Genomic DNA, 19,391 nt, shown 5'->3' with positions numbered 1-19,391 from the left:
AGTTTTTCAGTTTTTGGCAGTTTATAGTGTCTTACATAAAGCGGTTCTACCTGAGGAGTGGCAGAGAAATGCTTTTACAGAGCAAAGTGGATTGAAAATCGGCTGACCTGCCAGGCGCAGAGGGTTGTGACCAGCAACACAGAGCCCAGCTGGAGGCCCATCACTCGCAGGGACCGGTACAGGGTCCAGTACTATTTAACCCCTCCACTAATGACCTGGGTGATGGGACAGAGCCCACCCTCATGACTTTGCAGATGATACAGCTGAGAGGAGTGGTGGATACAGCAGATGATTGTGCTGCTGTTCAGAGGGACCTTCACTGGCTGGTGGAATGGACTGGAAACACCGTTATGGGGAACAGCATCTCAGGCTGCATTATGAAGAGCATTACCAGCAGGTCGAGGGTGATGATTATTCGCCTCTGCTCAGCCCTGATGAGACCACATCTGGAGTGCTGTGTCCAGTTCTGGCCTCCCCAGTACAAGACAGACATGGACATGCTGCAGTGAGTCCAGTGCAAAGCCACAAAGATGACAAAGGGATTGGAGCATCTGTCCCACAGAGAGAGGCTGGGGGAACTGGGATTGTTCAGCCTGGAGAAGAGAATGCGCAAGGGAGATCTTACCAATGTCTACACGTACCTGATGGGAGGCAGTAAAGAAGGAGCCATGCTGTTCTCAGTGGTGCCCAGTGACAGGACAGGAGGCAATGGGCACACACGGAAGTACAGGAAATTCTGTTTGTACAGAAGAAAAAAGTGTCTTACTGTAAGGGTGGTTTAACTCTGGGTTAAACTCTCCATCATTGGAGATGTTGAAAACCCAACTGAATGTGGTGGCCCTGAGCAACCTGCTTTAGTTGACCCTGGTTTGAGCAGAGTGGTCGGTCTAGGCAGAGGTCCTGTCCAAACTCAGCTGTTCTCTAAAAATCAAGGAATGAAGCTAGAGGGTTCATTTGAAAGCAGGAGTATGGGGGTTTTGTTTTCTTTTTTTACATAACAGCTAATACTGTGATAATATTAAGTGGCTTTTTCTCATGGCTTGTTTACTGTCCTACCTGTGCCATTAGCCTGTGAGAAATTCCTTCTTGATGGTCCATTTCCATCCTTCTCCAGCTACATGCATCATAGCAAGCAAGTCTTCCTAAAGCTAAAAAAGAGTAATCTTTGTTTGAATATTTAGCATCTACAGTGCGTTGTATTGGCACCGCCAGACTGAAATGATTTTTTTTTTTTGTGCTTTTCCCTCATCTGCTTTTCAGGCACTGTGCCAACACAGGACAAACCTTCCCAGAGGCAGTCAGAGAGCACAAATTGCAGCCCTTCCAGAAAGAGATCAACATCTGAGAGCACATCTTCTACAGGCAAGTAATATTTCATAGAACCACGGAATGGTTTGGGTGGGAAGGGACCTTAAAGATCATCTAGTTCCACCCCCCCACACCATGGGCAGGAACACCTTCCACTAGACCAGGTTGTTCGTATTTGGTGGCCTTGTTTTTGGGACCACTACTGTACTGAGATCTGTGCTACTACAGGCAGCTGAGGCAGCATTGCTGTGAGAACTTTAGCAGCAGCTCACGGAGATACTGAGTTTTTCCACATCAATTTTTTGATACAAGTGCTGTAAATTGAGTTGTAGAATAGGGAAACTTGAGCCGGTGCTTTTAGAAGCAGCAGCTTAGCTATGGCAGAATGGAGTTTGGTTCCTCACTAGGCTGAATTAGTCTTCATGAAGCTCAATGCTTTACAGCTAGAGAGACCTGTGATACTACATTTAATCGATGAATTAAATGAATAGATTAATTCCTTCATGGGGAAGAGCTTGACTTCTGCGCAGATCTGAAGGCAGACAGTTTTCTGCCCTTGGGTAGATAACCGTTAGGATCAAGCTGGGGCGTGTTGTTTTCTTCAGAGCACGTGAGAATCCTGCTAAGGTGACGGAGGGTGACAAGCAGCTCATCCCAGTTGTCAGTAATGATACGGTTGTGAATGACCCTAGGCAGGTCAAAAACGATAGTGGGAGAGAGATGGAAGTACCGAAGGGCACGGGAGCACTGGTAGCATTCTCATCAATTCTGTCAAATAAGGACCAAGTCTCACAAAATCACTGGGAAGTTCAGCAAACCTGTGCCACCAGGATGTTGAGGGAGCCATGGGGTGACATACTGTGCAGACTGCTGGTTGGGGAAGTCTGTCTTTGTCCGCTTCACGAGGAAGGGAAAGGTACTCCTGATGTGTGTTGAGCTTTCTTTTGTGAGGAGGTCAGACTTGTGCCGTCACACTGTGTGTGAGTGCATGCGTGTTGCTACCTGTCACGTTGTCACGCCTACGAAACTGTCAAATCCATTGACCAAATTGTCAGAGGGAAGATCTGAAAATACTCATTTCCTGTATATTACTGGCAAGTTGTTGGCTGTGTAGTAAAACCGGACCTTGTTTGTAGTCCCTCTGAGGAAAATGTGGTGTGAGCTGACCTGCGATCGGACACAAAAAATCCGTAGCGTAGACCAATTTTGTAAGAAGCCCAGTTGTAGAAAGAACTCCTGTTAGCAGAATTCAAACATTCTTAGACACCGAAGTTGATGGTAAATTTGTAGTAAACATCCTTAGGATTGGTACTTACAGAACGAGTTATGATTTCCATATAGGAGGAATCTGCCAAAGCTGCTATTTCTTCATCCCTTTAAACAGGTATTTGCAACAGATGCTTTATTCAGCGTACACTAAAGAAAGTCACCTGCAGTGAAGAAGCATTCTCTCTTTTTCCTCTTAGTTTTGTTAACTTTCTTCTACGTACCCATTTTAAAGGCGCAGCTGCAATCAGTGTATGTCTGTGCATAGGAAGGTGTTAAAAGTTCGGGCATATTTTGTGCAGGAGAGCATAGGAATGAAATGAATCACAAGTTTATCAACTTCAAAGTCATTAAACTGGTGATGCAGCTGAAAAGACCAGTCTTTGTTGTATTTTCTGTAAATCTGGAATGCATGTGGGATTTCGGTGCGTTTGGCAGAGCGCTGCTTTGTTACCGAGGGCTGCAAGTGTGCCTGACCAGGGCTGCAGCTGTTTTGGGGATCACAGCCTTCAGTTGTCCCATCCTTTTGGATCGATTTCCAGACAGAAACGCTAGTTCAAGGACATTCGTTAGACTTTGTGTCCAAATGTGTTGTGTAGTTTGGGTATCGTTGGATGGGGCAGCTGTTTACAGAGCTCACTGTGCTAAACAGATGGTGTTTCTGTGAGGAACCCTCAGCTCCATCCCGATGTGTATTTAAAGACCGTAAGAATACAAAGGGTAATTTATCTTTATTATTTCATCTAAAATTGAAAGCTGAAAGTGTAAATCCTTCCAGTTCTTTCAAAGTTGTTCAGGTTGCTAGGTTTTCCAAGTAATTACAGTTAGGCTTGCAGCAGTGACCTGACAAGCATGTTTCTCTGTTCCTTTCCTACCCTGTACGAAGGACGTTGTTCATAGGAGGACTTCTAGAACGTGTTCTGCTCATTCTTCCTCCTTTAAATTGTGCACTTTCAGAAGCACGTTTTTATTTGCACTTGCAAATTCATGACTTTGGAATCTGAATGAGGAATACGTTTCTTCAGAGTACCACACTTGGACTAGTGAGCACTAGGGCTAGAAAATATTTTAAACTGTTTGTGCTTTATCTTTGTCAGCTAATGCATAACTTCCCTCCTGCCAAATAATAGAAACCCTTTTATAAAAACATTTTGTTGTCTTCCCTTTAACACTTTACACCAGTATGTGCTCTTCAGTCTACAGCCTGGGACCCACTAGTATACGTAGATCTCATCTAAATAATCGGCCGCAATTACAGTAACATTTTGTAAATGCTAATGTTCAATTGTGATATATTTATGAGAAGGCAGCATCCATTTTATTCCAGAAAGAACATGGTTTCTTCTGATTAAATGTTATCGCTAAGAACCAGCAGGGCAGCTTTGGGAAGCTCTTCGTTTGGAACAAATCCCTTTTTAATACAGTATAATCTATATGGTTGACTCTTTTTCAAATGCCAGTCTGCAGCTCTAAAGCATATAACATTTAGTTTAAAAAGAAAGCTCTGACTTCACTTCCTGTGTATATTAGCCTTTCTCTTTTGTCCAGACATTTTGATTTACCTTTATCCAAGCCTGTGCTTTATTGCAATCAGTTCTGTCACCACTATGTTTGTCTTTTTGGAAAGAAGCTTCAAGAGGAAGGAAAAAGTTACTTCAGTACTTCCAAACTACAAAAAAAAAAAAAAAAAAAAAGAAAAAGCAGATTACAACCATTTCAGATGTTGCTCAAATGTTTTATCAGTATTTAATTTTTCTGTGCACAGCGGGTTTCTTATTTAGTGTTGAGAAGAGTTCTGGACTGTACATACGTAGGGAATGCCCTCATTGCTCTTTGCTATTAGAAGTGGGGGACTGCATGTAAAGAAAGAGAAAATAATTGTTTGTTAAAACTGCTGATATAAAATGTAGGCTTTCCACTTCCTTGCATCGCTAGGTCCCTTTCCCATTAGAACTTGTGTTACAGAAGTTGGTGTCTTGTCATTGAACGTTCTGGGCAATTACAGGATATAAAAGGCTGTCGGTCAATCCAGCTATTGTATTTTAATTCCAACTTTATTTGATTATATCTCAAGTCTGTTTCAGTATGTGTGTGTCTGTGTTTCAGCGATGGGAGTACCTGCCCGGGGCGCAAGGCTGGCAGCCGCTGTGGATGACTCCGTGGATACCTTACTGCAGCGCATGGCACAACACGAAGGCCAGGCTACTTTGGACAAAACCTTAGAAGCAGTCATTGCAAATGTGTCTGTTCCACCATCATCTAGTCCTGCTCGAAACCACAACAGGGAGCGAGGTGTGGGGAAACAGGACAGCCTCGTAGCTCCAGCAATTCCCAGCAGCTCCTGCAGCGATAGTATCTCGCTTCTGTCAGACAGACTACCAAACAGCTATTCCCCACATCACCTCAAGAGAAGTGTGGTCGAAGCCATGCAGCGACAAGCTAGGAAAATGTGCAATTATAACAAGATCTTGGCCACAAAAAAAAATCTTGACCATGTCAATAAAATTCTGAAAGCCAAAAAGCTGCAAAGGCAGTCACGGACAGGGAATAATTTTGTGAAGCGCAGGCCAGGTAGGCCCCGGAAATACCCGATGCAGGCTGTCGTTTCGATGCAAGCTTTCCAGGCGGCTCGACTGGTCAGTCAGGAGTTAGATAAAAGACAAGAAAGCAGCAGTCCGTTACACCTTGGACCCGATACCATCACAGATGTGATTGAAGCTGTAGTGCAGAGTGTGAACTTGAATACAGATCACCGAAAAGGCTGGAAGAGAAAGAGGTGGCTTGCAGAGGAACAGGCCAGGAAGCGACAAAAGTCTTTACCAGAAGATGAACAGGAGAGCAATAAGAGGTGATTCTCTTACAGTTTTGTACCCTCAGTATAGTCATTGTTGATTTTGTAACATTTCAATCCATGAAAGAGTCGTACAACGATGAGCTCTTCTTGCTACTTTTGTTTTTATTAAGGAGTTCAGTTTAGAGGGAACCAACATGTCAGGTGGAAGTACGCTTAGGGTCTTCCGAAGTTACCGAACACACCCCACAGTGGGGTGGAATCTCAGGTGATCTAAACCCGTTGGGTTTGTGCTTGTGTCTCAAGCGAAGCAAGTATTATGGTTGTCTTGGTGAAGAATACCTTTAATGAGTTGGTAACGGGTTTACTGATGGGATATCGTAGCAAATACTGTTCCTTCATCGTGTGCGGAATAGGGAACTGTAAGAGTTACATGTGCCATGGGAGTCTTAGAGTGTCACTCATGTGCAGTACAGACAAATACTTACAAGCAACACAGGATGTCCGGTGAGATCAGTTGATATACAGCAAATAAAGAGTGAAACCAAAGCAGCAAGGAGGAGTTCAGGTGTGCACCTGTGCAACCACTGGCTGGTAAAGGGCCACACCAGAAATCTATCTCTGGTCCAAGCTTCACATGCTCGTCCCCAAAGTCATCAATACAAACGGATCAAACTCTTCCAGAACTCTTCCTTCATGTGTTTTCAGAATAGTTCTGAAAAATAACCATCCATGTTTCAGAAATTAATACTGTAATATAGGCATTTAGATTCACAGAATGTTGCTGGAACCACATGTTCAAAGGGTGTATCGTATGGCTCTCCTGAAGCCTAAGAAAATGTTTACCACATACTATTCTTAGAGTCCAAAAGCAGACAGCATAAGCCACCTTCTGAATTACTCAGCTGAGGCTCCAAGGGATAAACATTAGCAGTACAAACAGCATTCTTCTGGTAATAATTAATAATAACATTACTATAAAAAGATGGTACATTTCTTATGATTCTGCTTAACCACCACTTGATCAGTGAATTGCATTTTTTTAAATAGCTGAGACATAGTAATTCAGAAACATGGACACTTTTTTCTGCTGACCAGATTATAAAGAGGAATAATGAAATATGGTAAGAAATACAGTAAGATAATCTTTAATCTTTACTTTTTCTTCCAGTTTTTCTGAGGCAGTAGCTGAACCTCCCAGTCCACATGATGCCCTTGGGAAACCACATGAATCTGAAAACGCTGAACAGCCTTTGCCTTCTCTAGCCCAGCGTGAGAAAAAAGCCCCCCGACCCCCGAAGAAGAAGTACCAGAAGGCAGGGCTCTACTCTGATGTGTACAAAACAACAGAGTAAGTAATACCACTGAAAAGCTGCTGTCTGATATTCCAAGGGAAACTGTCTCCTTTCAACTAGAGCCATAAAGAGCTGCTACTAATGAGCGGCTGAAATAAAACCATCAACTTAATTCAAGCCTGTGAAAAATTACATGTATGATAATTATCAGAATCTGACCCAGTGAAGATTTAAAATGTAACCCCAGTCAGAAAGCAGCCTCGAGTGGTCTGAAAGTGTTTCTGATTATCGACCTTGAAGAAGGTAAGAGAGCTTCATTCGACAACCTTAACGATCATGGCAGTAAAAGTGCTGGGAAAGCTTGAGATGTTCAGGTACTGAGTACAGTGTCTACATAAAAGGGGCCATTAGGTTTCTATTTTTATTGACTGAATGATGACAACTGGTTGTCTTTTGTGTGACAGAATTTCAAATATGCACCCTGTTCATTTCACGTTTAAGTTCATCTTCATTTTCTATGAGATGTTTAGAGTAAAAATCTAGTGTTCTATTTTTTTTCCACTGGTTGGCTCACAACCTAGTGTACATTAGAAAATGGGCATCTCCCATTCCTGCTAACCAGCCCTCCTCTGCTTCCTTTTGTTGTTACACACATTTTCTACAGCCATTTGAACAAATGTGTTGGAAGCCAAGAATCTGCGCTTTTCTTCTAATATGACCTGACATATTAAAAGGAGAGAAAATTTGGCACCTTCTCACTATGTTGTAGACCACATAAAAGCGTTACAGACACCACTGTGGGACTGCTAGTATAGTTTATCCGCTGCTCCTGGTGTATTCTCTTCCCATGGAAGGATGAAGGCATCAATGAAAGGATCAAGACTCTTAAGGAAGAAATAAAGATCTAAGTCTGATCAAAGTGAGACTGCTTATGTTTCTAGTAGTTTGAAAGCAGATGTGCTACATTTTGGAGCATTTGGATGGCCTGTCACTGGTATACACAGTCATGCAACTTTCAAATATGGTATCGTAAAAATTAGGTCTGTTGCCTTAGGAGAGGACCTGAGTAAGTCTTCTCCTTTTCTTTATTATTAAATGTTAGTTACATTGTCAGTCCTGGTCAGCCCAGGGAGAACCTTTATTTCATAGACAGTAAGCAAACACGTGGTTTGAAAAATGGTATGAATACAGAAAGTGAAAGTCAAGGTTTGTAGGTATTGTGGATGAGGATGGAATCAAGTTCACCACCCTGGAGAAGGCCATGACGAAGCTGAATGCTACTTACAACCCTCCCTCTCCCATCACATTTTGTGTTGCGGTTGCCTGGAGGCTTGAAGAGGTCTGATTTGGTCTTTCCCTTTGTCTGTTGCTCCACACGCTGAGTTCTTCCCTTGCACTGATACTGATGTTTGTGATGAGCTGCTTAAGAACACTGAGGAAACTACAAAGGAAGCAAACGCTGCCTACACAGTCTGAACTACCTCTCTGCACGAGTATTTGAACGCTGATACTGAAACAAGGTGTGGAAATGCATAGCAGGTCAAGGACGGAACTATGGCCATCTCCATTTAGGTGTCTTCTTACCGCAAGGTACAGCTTGAAGGGCTGATCCCACCATTCCTTCATGCTGGCACTGTCACTTCTTTACTAAGTTGGTTCAGCAAACTAAATCGGCAGAAACATAGTCACTTTTTTATAATTAAATTTTCTGCTGATTTAAGTTGTTGTTCCAGTTTTACCGCACAATCAGGCATATGTCAGTGCAAGAGGAGAGCAGAAGTTCATGTTGTTATCCCATTATTTCTATAACTACCTGCTGTATGAGTATGAGGAACGTGGTCTTAGTTGAGAACGAAAATGCAACTCTAATGGTAGGGCACCCTCTAGTGATGGTACAGTTAAGCGTTAATCCCCGTCTCCATTGAAACAGCCCTTCCATTCTCTTAATGGGTGTTGTACTCGCGTTTTTCTGTGTTCCTCTTTGCAGTCTTCAATTGCAGACACCTTGCCTAAAAGACTCTTTGCCTACTCTATTGCATCTTTCTTAAATAATTCCTCAACGTCATTAGAAGTGCAAGTAGTGAAAGTTTTAGAGGTTTGCGGTTACAATTTACAGCCTCTCTCTACATCAGTCACATCCAACTGCTAAACAACAGCACCGAAAATGTTTGTCCTGTCATTGCCAGTCGTAGTCTGCTGTTAAAAGATAAAAGTCTGCATTACTTCTCTGCAGCCGCTTGAATTGCACAGTTTGCCTTAACAGGATTCACTCCAACTCCCTTTGGTCTAGAAACTTTATTAAAACACAGTGAGGAAAGCTCAGACTTTGATTCCTTTCAAATGAACTAAGAATAAAAGGAATGGTTTCTGGAGTCAGTCTCCAGTTCTGCCTCAATTTCCAAATGTAATTTTGTAGCCAGTGTAGCTGATCTGACGTGAACCTCCACTGGAGTTTTCCAGAATCCTCCGCTCCCACTGGAAGAATCACACACATCTTTTGCCGAAGAGGCGTTCAGTGTGTGGTTGCACAAGACTGCAGCTTTGGAAACAAAGGACGATTTTGTGCAGGAGTCATTATCTGCTTACCCAGCAGTGACTTTCCTAGAGGAGCGCAAAGTCTAGTTCACCAAAGAAATTTAATAATAATTAGTAAATTAGTAATTAATTAAAATGTTGTCTGTTTTTTAGGGAAATACAGTATTTTTATATAATACATTATTTTTACCAGTAATAACAAATATGAGTCTTCATTGCAAAAGTGTAACCTATAGAATTTGCTGTGATGGGGACCGAATTGCATCTGTCCCGCCATTAGGTACCCACAGCTGCTCAAAGACCGCGGTTGCACAGGGAGTGTAGCTCAGTGCCGGCCTGATGCTCTCCTGGGACGTTCCCACGTGATAGGCACGTTGCTCTGACAGTGCCTCTGTTTTGCTGATGTTAAGAGTTCGTGGAGCTGCAGCGTGACTCAGGAGTAACTGAACATTTTGGAAGCAAACCTATTGAAAAATCAGCCAGCTGAATGAAAATGATGGTGCAAATGAACTGCAAATGAATTGCCATTAAATGCTTTGAGTTGGTGTAACATAACATTGCACTAAAAGAATCAGCTTTACTTTCTCCTCACCTTTTGGCTTATTCTTATTCCTGTGGTGCCCCTTCCTTTGTCCCATGGTGATGACCAGGGCAACTGGACTGGGCTGGGATAGTGATTCAGATGAAATCTAACCTTCCACTGTAGGTCGCCTGGTGCAGTTAACCTCGTGGTCATACCAACAGTTACGCCAGCAGAAGGTGGGGAGCATCAAAACCAGCTTATACTGACTTAAAATTTTTGTCAGGCTATGGTCTGAGAGAGAAAATTGGGCTCCACACCTCAAAAACGTAATTGTGTAATTGTAACTAATCCCAGCCAATGTGGTAAGAGCATAGGGAGAAGACACTAGAAGCTGGAGACGAGGAACAGAAACGGAACACAGTATCAGAAAGGAAGGAAGGAGAGGGATGGAGAGAAATGGAGGTACAGGAAAGAAGACTGCGGTTTTGGTCTTTGTTCCCTTCTTAATTTGCCTGAGACTTTAGACTGACATTCTGAGACTAAGCCCGACCTTCAGCCTTTGTAGAGCGGTACGAAATGTTCTCATCTTCAGAAAAAAAATCACTTTGCCGTTGTCCTGTTACTGGGAGCTTGCAAAGACAGGCCAATTTAGTCTGTTGTTGGTAAGTGGACAGTTTACAAAATGGGCGTTTTAAATATGTCCCTACAGCAACTGAACCAAACAACTTTAGGCAGTGGATTATAGAGAGGGCAGCATTTCTTATCTAGCCAGGCTTATGTTTCAGCCTGTCAAGCCATCAGAAATGTGCTCCTCCAGCTTACTGTTGAAAGTATGCTAACCCGAAATGTGAGAAGGTGTCATTTCTCTGTGATTATTGGTGAGGTCTCCCCCTATTCTAACAGGCTTGCTTGAAAGGGGGAGAGAGTGATTCTGGCTTTCTGGAGAGATCTTTTGCTTTCCAGCCGCAACAATTATTCTGTCTGTATCTGAGGGAAACATCTTAAAAAGCGTGGTATGAAAATGAGCCGGTACTTGTCCTTGATAGCAGTGCAGTCAGCCGATCCTAGGAGGCTGCAAGGACAATCGTTTTAGTCCTGGGAATTCCTGCGACCTGCGCCATCTGTATCTAGCCAGTGAGTATTTGAGCTTAGTTAAAAAAATCACACAAATGCAATGGGATCCGAGCAGTAGTAGAGGAAACCTACTGTCATTCCCACAGCCCCGAGCGAGGCGAGTTGGACAGTCCACGCACTGGTACCCAGCATCAGCCAGAGCCTGCATTGCCAGACCAGTCTGTGGTGATGGGACAGGCCAAGGTCAAGTGGAGAACTCAATCTGCAAGTCAGGATTGGGTCTGGTGATGGCAACCGGGGTCTGACACAGTCCAGGATTGCCAGGCAGCTCCAGGGTTAAGGCAGGAAGGCAGTACATGGCTCAGGCACCAGCTCCACAGCTCCCGTGGCCGTGGCTGCGCTGGAGATGGGACACCCAGGAGGCAGTCCAGGTGGGGAGAGAGTGTCCTGAGCTGAGCGTAAATGGATCTGCAGGACCATGGGCAGAAGGGGTGGGTGGAAGCCCCCATGAGACTGGTGAGGGTCATAAAGGCATGTTAGTGGCGCTTGGGGCCCTGACACCGGATTTAAGCTTCTGCAGGACTATCAGCATGCCTCAGCAAAGTGAAAGGGAGAGGTTTTCTCATGAAGATAGTAGCTAAACACAAAACCAGAACCTTTATTGCCTGCCCAGAAACCCCAGCCTAAAATAGCTCGTCATCTTCCTCGTAGGGATACGTGCACCTGTTAATACAGACCTTTTCTTGATAGAGAGGCCTTTTTTAATTCATGAGGCTTTTTTTGTGTGGTATTTATGTTTATAAAACTGGGTGTATTGTTTATACTTGGTTATCTTAGTATTTTCCCTTTTTTGGGAATTTGCTTTATTTTGGCATCTTGAATATGCTTTATTTTGACATCTCAGCCTTTCCCTTGGAAGTCCCTAAAGTGTTGACGGCCTTTGTTCAGCTTACTGATTTGCCGTAACAGGTTTTTACATGCCTCTAACAATACTTCATCGTTGTGTTGGGAAGGAAAACAGAATAGGTGCGTTCCCCAGTGTTCTTTGTGACGAGGTCTAAGCTGGGTGTGTCTGCAGTGCCTGAAGAAAATCATGTTATGTGTTTTTAGATAATTGTCTTCTGCATTTCTTTTCCACACTGGTTTCCTCCTTGCAATTTATTTACTATAATTTATCCCTCCATTGGCTTCCTTTACACTGAATACATGGACATTAAAGGGTGCACATTTGGCTTGAATTAAGTTGCCTTTCTATTGAATATTTTTCCTTTTTCTCTGCCTTTGGTTTGAGGATTTCCTTGCCTCTTGGAAACAGAGGTTCACACTTCGCTTTTTCAAAATACCTTTCTATTTCCTCTTGATAAGAACTTGCTTTCCAGGTGTTGTGAGTAGTTACTTTATGGCCTTTCTTTGCAAGTCTTAGTGATTCAGTGCAGCACAATGTGGAAGGAGAGAAGACGTGAGTTGTGGGGATGGTTTGTTTGGTTTTTTGCAGGGTTTGGGGTTTCTTTTAATCCTCATAGAATCATAGAATGATTTAGGTTGGAAAGGACCTTGAAGGTCATCCAATTCCAACCCCCCTGCCAGAGGCAGGGACACCTCCCACCAGCCCCGGTTGCCCAAGGCCACATCCAGCCTGGCCATGAACACCTCCAGGGATGGGGCCTCAACAGCCTCTCTGGGCAACCTGTCCCAGTGCCTCACCACCCTCACAGGGAAAAGCTTCTTCCTATTGTTCGATCTGAACCTGCCCTCTTCTAGTTTAAAGCCATTCCCCCTCGTCCTATCGCTACGTGCCCCAGTAAAAAGTCCTTCCCCAGCTCTCCTGTAGGCCCCCTTTAGGGACTGGAAGGCCGCAATAAGGTCTCCCCGGAGCCTTCTCTTCTCCAGGCTGAACAGCCCCGACTCTTTCAGCCTCTCCTCATGGGAGAGGTGCTCCAGCCCTCGGATCATCCTCGTGACTCTCCTCTGGACGCGCTCCAGCAGGTCCATGGCCTTCTTATGTTGGGGGCTCCAGAGCTGGATGCAGTACTCCAGGTGGGGTCTCACGAGAGTGGAGTAGAGGGGCAGAATCCCCCCCCTCGCCCTGCTGGCCACACTTTGGATGCAGCCCAGGATACGGTTGGCCGCCTGGGCTGCAGTCGCACACTGTTGGCTTGTGCTGAGCTTCTCATCAATCAGCACCCCCAGATCCTTCTCCTCAGGGCTGCTCTCCAGCCATTCCCCACCGAGCCTGGATTTGTGCTTGGGATTGCCCCAACCCAGTTGTAGGACCTTGCCCTTGGCCTTGTTGAATTGTGTGAGATTGGCTTGGGCCCACCTCTGCAGCCTGTCCGGGTCCCTCTGGATGGCATCCCTCCCCTCCAGCGTGTGTGCCTTGCCTAACAGCTTGGTGTTATCGGCAAACTTGCTGAGGGTGCACTCTCTAGAATATAATTTTTGCCTAGTGGGCAAAGGAGTTGCCCATTTGCCAGAGCAAATGAAATTAATTCCTGCCATCAGTAACAGAGGTTCATAATGTTTAAAAACCGTAAACTATTGGTTGAGAGAACGTTACTGCTTTTGGATTAGGAGAGCTGTGCGTCCACCTGTATGCGTTAAGTTAAATGCAAGTGTATCATCATAAGTAGAGCCTTGCCGTATAACTCTGTTAAGAGGGCTGTTTAAAGAAGAGCATATACAGCATCTAGCTCAACAGAGCCCTCATTTCAGCTGTATGCCTTAGCTTTTTTTCGCTATCTAAAATATAGTAATTTGTTAGGCTTGTGGAATAAGTACCAGAAATCCAGAATGTGTTAAAAGAGCATATGAACCACAAATTGTTCTGATTGACGAGAAGCTCAGCACGAGCCAACAGTGTGCGATCGCAGCCCAGGCGGCCAACCGTATCCTGGGCTGCATCAGAAGAAGTGTGGCCAGCAGGGCGAGGGGGGGGATTCTGCCCCTCTACTCCACTCTCGTGAGACCCCACCTGGAGTACTGCATCCAGCTCTGGAGTCCCCAACATAAGAAGGACATGGACCTGCTGGAGCGCGTCCAGAGGAGAGTCACGAGGATGATCCGAGGGCTGGAGCACCTCTCCCATGAGGAGAGGCTGAAAGACTTGGGGCTGTTCAGCCTGGAGAAGAGAAGGCTCCGGGGAGACCTTATTGCGGCCTTCCAGTCCCTAACGGGGGCCTACAGGAGAGCTGGGGAAGGACTTTTTACTGGGGCATGTAGCGATAGGACGAGGGGGAATGGCTTTAAACTGGAAGAGGGCAGGTTCAGATTGAACATTAGGAAGAAGTTTTTCCCTGTGAGGGTGGTGAGGCACTGGCACAGGTTGCCCGGAGAGGTTGTTGAGGCCCCATCCCTGGAGGTGTTCAAGGCCAGGCTGGACGTGGCCGTGGGCAACCTGGGCTGGTGGGAGGTGTCCCTGCCTCTGGCAGGGGGGTTGGAACTGGATGATCTTCAAGGTCCTTTCCAACCTGAATCATTCTATGATTCTATGAAATTATTGCCATCCATCAGTTGTCTTTCTGACCTTCAGTAATTATTTTCAGTTGTTGATATCTGTATCTCAGAATTTGTTTTTAACTTGCATTTCCCATTCACTAGTTAAATAATAATATCACATTTTTATTGAGTCAACTTTTAGTTGTACGTTCAGTCGTTAAAATAAATCCCTTTAAAAACTTCTGCAAACTTTAATAGGCTTCAATATAATTTTAATCTTTGGTATAATTAACATTTAGAAGTCTCTTCTGAATGTTGCAGGGCTGCTGTACTAAATATAACCACATCGTTTTTTTCTTTCCATAGTTTGTCAGTAGCCAAAAGGAGATGTTTATAAAAGACAGGTTACTGAGCTCGGTGGTTTGACGTCTGCCTGACCTGTACAACCATTCTTACTTCATATTCCGATTTTTTTTCCTTCTGCAAAGGGGGCATCTCGTTGCCTTTTTAACTCTGATTTCTGTTCTTTTCCTGCTTTTCTTGCTGAACAGCCTTCTAAAGGAGTAGAAACGTGAAAGTTTGCTCTTAGCAAATTAGGAAAGCAGGCATTGTACATGTATGTGTCAAATACCTCAGCAAGCAACCTCGGATATGTTTTGTTGATCTTCTTTGACTTTTATAAATTTAGTTATTACTTCCATATCACGTACTAGGCATTTAAAGTTGATGGTGTCCCTTTAGGTGTTGCCTGAATAGTAGTTGTGGAGAAAAATCAAATCATGAGTTTTGAAATGTGTCATGAAGTTACTGGAAAGAAAATCAGTTCTGTGTTACCTCAAACCAGGGCAAAATGGATAAATGTATTTGGCAAGCAACCTGGAAATAATTTTTTTTTTTTGGCCATTTCTATTATTATTCTCTTACCTGATGTTCTGTGGTTTTTGCAAATGACAGGTGTTCCTCATTCTGATTTTTTTTTTTTTTTTGTCGCTATCATCCACAGTCCAAAGAGCCGCCTCATACAATTAAAGAAAGAAAAGCTGGAGTACACTCCCGGAGAGCACGAGCATGGATTGTTTCCAGCCCCTATTCACGTTGGTGGGTACTTCGTGTGTGTTTCAGTTGGTGGGAAACAAGTATCGGACTTGGGACATAGAAGTGCTCTGGACTTCGCAGTCTTTCTGCCTCTCTTTTTTTTTAATATTATTGCCTTGCCAGGTTACTCATGTCTTTCAGCTTATGAAGTTTGCCAAAGGTCATGCTCATCTCTCTGGGTTCTTCAGTGCAGAAGTTTGACTCGAGAGAGGCTTCTTGGCTTTTCTTTTTTGGCTACGTGAACTTTGTTCTCATTTTTTGTTTACTGTAAGAAAATACCAATCTAGTTTAAAACCTGCTGTAATTGCCATAATACTTCTGCTTAAATGCAATACAATAGTCTCCTTTTCAAACTAATATCACAGTAGAGTAGCCAGAGACAATTACGACCCTTTGTTAAATCTCAAAAACTAAGCATGCAATAATAAATTCCCCCATGTCCCCATGCACTTAATGGTGTCTGTCTTCACACATGGATAAGAGGGAGAAACAATTAAAAACTTCGCTGTTATATAAGTTCTTATTTCATCCCTGTTTTGAGGTCTCAGGTAGAACAGAAATGAGGTTTAGGGCCTCTCTCGGCATTTTGCAGAAAGAAGCCATAAACCTAAGGCTAGCATGAGCACTGAGAACTCACGGAGTTCCAGGATGCTCTTCACAAGTGCGGTCCGCTGGGCTGGACTGCCTGGAGGGGATGGTCATGAACTTCCAGACTTAATGTTTTTGCAGCTCATCTCATCTCCCTGGATAAACCAAGATTGATTTATTTTTCAGGTAATTGTTTCAGCTTTTAAAATGCTGTGTTTTCTGACTTCAAGTACTGTCATGCAAAGAGAGTTTGGGAAATTCCGCTTTGTTCAGTAGGAATGTTTGTCCCACCAAATACAAACATTTCATTGGTTTGTCGTCTTTAACTGAACTTTTTTGCTCCATACTCACCTTTGACTTTCCCAGAGAGGTAGTAGCAGCGTTTGACAAATCTGTGTGAATCAGTTACCACCACACCGGGTTCAGAACTGATGGTGTTAATTTAAATTCTCAAAAATGTGACCTTTCTTAATGCCTCTTTGAATTGGGTCCTATAACTCTGTTGCGTGACCGAGCCATCTGTCGGGACGCTCAGGTTCAGTCTGCAGTGCCACCGTCCTGTTCTCTTCCCTCTTCACGTGGCCCCGACCCCACGTGTCTTCGGGCTAGCAGACAGGAACCAGCTCCTGCGCTGTGCGGCTTCGATTCCTCTGCGTGGGGCAGCTGGAGAGCAGCTTCGCCGCAGAGGGTGAAGACTCTGCCAGATGACTGCACTAGTGCCCGCTTGAGCAGGGCTGCAGGGACCTTCCAGGCGCTCCGGGCACGGGGCCAGGGCACCTGAAAGAGCCTTTTGTTTCGCCCCTTGAGGTCATAGAAGTGAAAGCAAATTCCCGGCAGATTTAGCTCTTTCCTGGAACCTGCTATGGATGAATAAAGCATTGAACATAAAATGTAATTTAGGAGTAAATTGTAAGGCAAACACTACAATTTTTATTTTCCATTGGTGAGGGTATGCGTGTGAATTTACGTGAAACCGCAGTCTATTGCTGGAGGAACATAAAGGCGCTTGTTAACATTTAGAAAAGCTGGGAAAATCAGATACGGGACTGAAACCCCATCCTTAGTCACTCTTCTTGCTGCAATTTTGTGATACAATATTCCAAGGAAATGATAAAAGAACGTTTTAATCTTGTCTGGAACTAACCTAGCGCTTGTGTCGGACCTCAGGTCTTGCGTTAACGAAGTATGTAATGGGTTAGTTTCCATCTTTTGGGAAGAGGTTAGGGGTGACAGTAAATTTTAGAATAGAGACGAAATCTGCAATGAACGTAGTAACTCCTGTCTAAAATGAGTTTCTGTTATTGCTCAAAATATAGGTCATCTTTAATTCTTTCCAAAACATTTAGGAATGTATTTGCCAAGTCTGAATTCGTTCTTAAGTCTCCTTTGGTGAAGGTTGTAGGAACTACTTTCAAGACTGCTTTGGTTTCTTTGAGTACAGTGACGTGATGTACCGCCTGGCATGAATTGTGCACGCAGATTTTGTTCTCTGTGCTAAATCGTTGCATTCACGTGTACGCAGAAAAGCTCAGGAGAAAGCCTCAACTTTGAGATCTCTACACAGAAGTTACTAGTGTTTACTGCAAGGCAGAGAGTTGTGCTCAGGTGTGTCAGCCGGTTGCTGCTGTCCCTTCGGTAGCTCACAGTCCGTCACCCCTCCTGGGCCGCCACCTGCGGGCTCTGGCACCTCTGCTGAGAGTTTACCTGGCACTGTTGGAGTTCCATGGCATCCGTCAGGTTTGGTCACCAGCGCAGAAGGCAGCTCCCCTCTGCCACCGACCTCACCAGGCATCTCCTGGCTCAGCCAGCAGCTTCCCTCGCTGGCGATAAAGGTTTAAACCTGACCACGACACCAGAGTAGAAGGGCAAAGATAGCGTCCTGGTCCTGGAGTGCTTTTCCCTCTGCTTGCTGCTGACAAACAAAATGTGCTGGGAGGGTTCTGCTCTTCTGCCTGTTTGACTTTCAGACGTCGAGAGGCCCTCTCAGAATTTGGCAGGGTGCCTGGGAGCAGCTCTTTTTCCTCTCGGGGAGATGTGAATACGAGTGTGTGCGACTCACAAACCTTTTTGTTTCAGGAAAGTATCTCAGACAAAAGAGAATTGACTTCCAGCTGCCTTACGACATCCTCTGGCAGTGGAAACACAATCAGGTACATGATAAAAAGTTACGGGGTTGCCAAGATTATGATCAGGAGTGTTAGAAAGAAAAGAGCAGGCTTCTTACATGGAAGCTATGGTTATGTATCTTCTGTACTGGTGAATATTCTTATTGCTGCCGCTGTAAGAGGAAAAAAAGGATTTGCCTATGTGTTTAATGGGAAGAATTTCCATTATTCCATCTCTTGCAAAATAGCAATCCTATGGGTTTCTGCTGAAAAAAAGTCATTAATTTTGCTGCAGACTTTTATTTTGGTAGTGCGCCTGCTTTCTGCAGTGATCTTGTTTTAGACAGGCCTCAGGAGAATTCAGATGTACTGCCAACAGCACTGAGAAATTTCAGGCCTTATTTTTCTTGGATCAATCCCAGCGGAGTGGAATTTATTTTTCACTTGCAAGCTGAAATTTTCATACCGAGGAAAAAAGAGAAACTGTTTAACAGTCTCACTCTTTTTAAAGAGCTTTAAATATGTGCAAACCTAAAAATAGGAAGATTTTTTTTTCCCTGGGAAGTTTCCACCAAGTGATTTAACCCAGGATTTGAGGCTGGAGGGTAAATCTATCCCCGTCTCTACAGCAAGAAAGCGCTCCCAAACATGTAACTTAAGCATGTAAATGAGCAAGACAAATTCCCAGGTGGTTGTGGCTCCAGCTACTCTTTGTAATACCACCAAAATCTAATCTCAAAGCAATGATCATTGACATTTCAGCCGCGGACAGTTTCTTGCCATGTATTGAAGATTACTTACATCTGCTTATTTTATCTATTCAATATTACATAAATATTAAATATATGTGATCTATTTCCTTGGCGTTTTCCCTGTCTACCTAGAGTATTGAAAGCCCTTGCAGAGTAGTTTTGTTTGGGTGATGGTTGCGTGGTTTGTACAGTGCCTGTTGCCACGTACGTTACTGAGGGAAGGCTACGAATGCAGTAAACGTAAGCAAAACGTGTAATGATTAGAAATTATTCCTTAAAGCTTGTTTGCAAGGATGGAATAAATACAAAGTTATGAAATGTGATCTAAGCTTCCCTTTTCTCTCCAGTCGTCCCCATCTGCAGAGGAAGTCTCTCTAATTAGAAGACGAATCTGCGTTTCTCTTGGCTCCTACCTGGAGTCACAGTTTTCACAGAATCATTTAGGTTGGGAAAGACCCCTGAGATCACTGAGTCCGACCGTTTTGCGATAAGCACCTTAATTTTTCTTTTTCACTTTATTAAGTGTTGGCACATGGTAATTCCACCAAAGATGCTTTCTCCAAAGTAGACGTCAATAATCATTCTTCAGCGCTGGGAAGGGCAGCGTTGGTCAGAGTAGTCTGT

At 44.0% G+C, this 19,391-nt stretch overlaps 1 protein-coding gene across 2 annotated transcripts in view; it reads left to right on the top strand.

Moving 5' to 3' along the window:
* ASH1L (ASH1 like histone lysine methyltransferase) overlaps positions 1-19,391 on the top strand; it is a 66,831-nt gene that overhangs the window by 27,198 nt on the left and 20,242 nt on the right. For both annotated transcript variants that reach the window (XM_082495911.1, XM_082495912.1), the window contains 5 exons: positions 1,261-1,362; positions 4,681-5,422; positions 6,537-6,716; positions 15,231-15,325; positions 17,987-18,060. In XM_082495911.1, the coding sequence (XP_082352037.1) occupies positions 1,261-1,362; positions 4,681-5,422; positions 6,537-6,716; positions 15,231-15,325; positions 17,987-18,060 (1,193 nt within the window). The remainder of the gene's footprint in view (positions 1-1,260; positions 1,363-4,680; positions 5,423-6,536; positions 6,717-15,230; positions 15,326-17,986; positions 18,061-19,391) is intronic.

Source organism: Vanellus vanellus (assembly GCF_965231255.1).
Source record: "Vanellus vanellus genome assembly, chromosome: 27".
In the NCBI taxonomy this organism is placed as follows: Eukaryota; Metazoa; Chordata; class Aves; order Charadriiformes; family Charadriidae; genus Vanellus; species Vanellus vanellus.
This window is presented reverse-complemented; position numbering and strand designations above follow the sequence as displayed.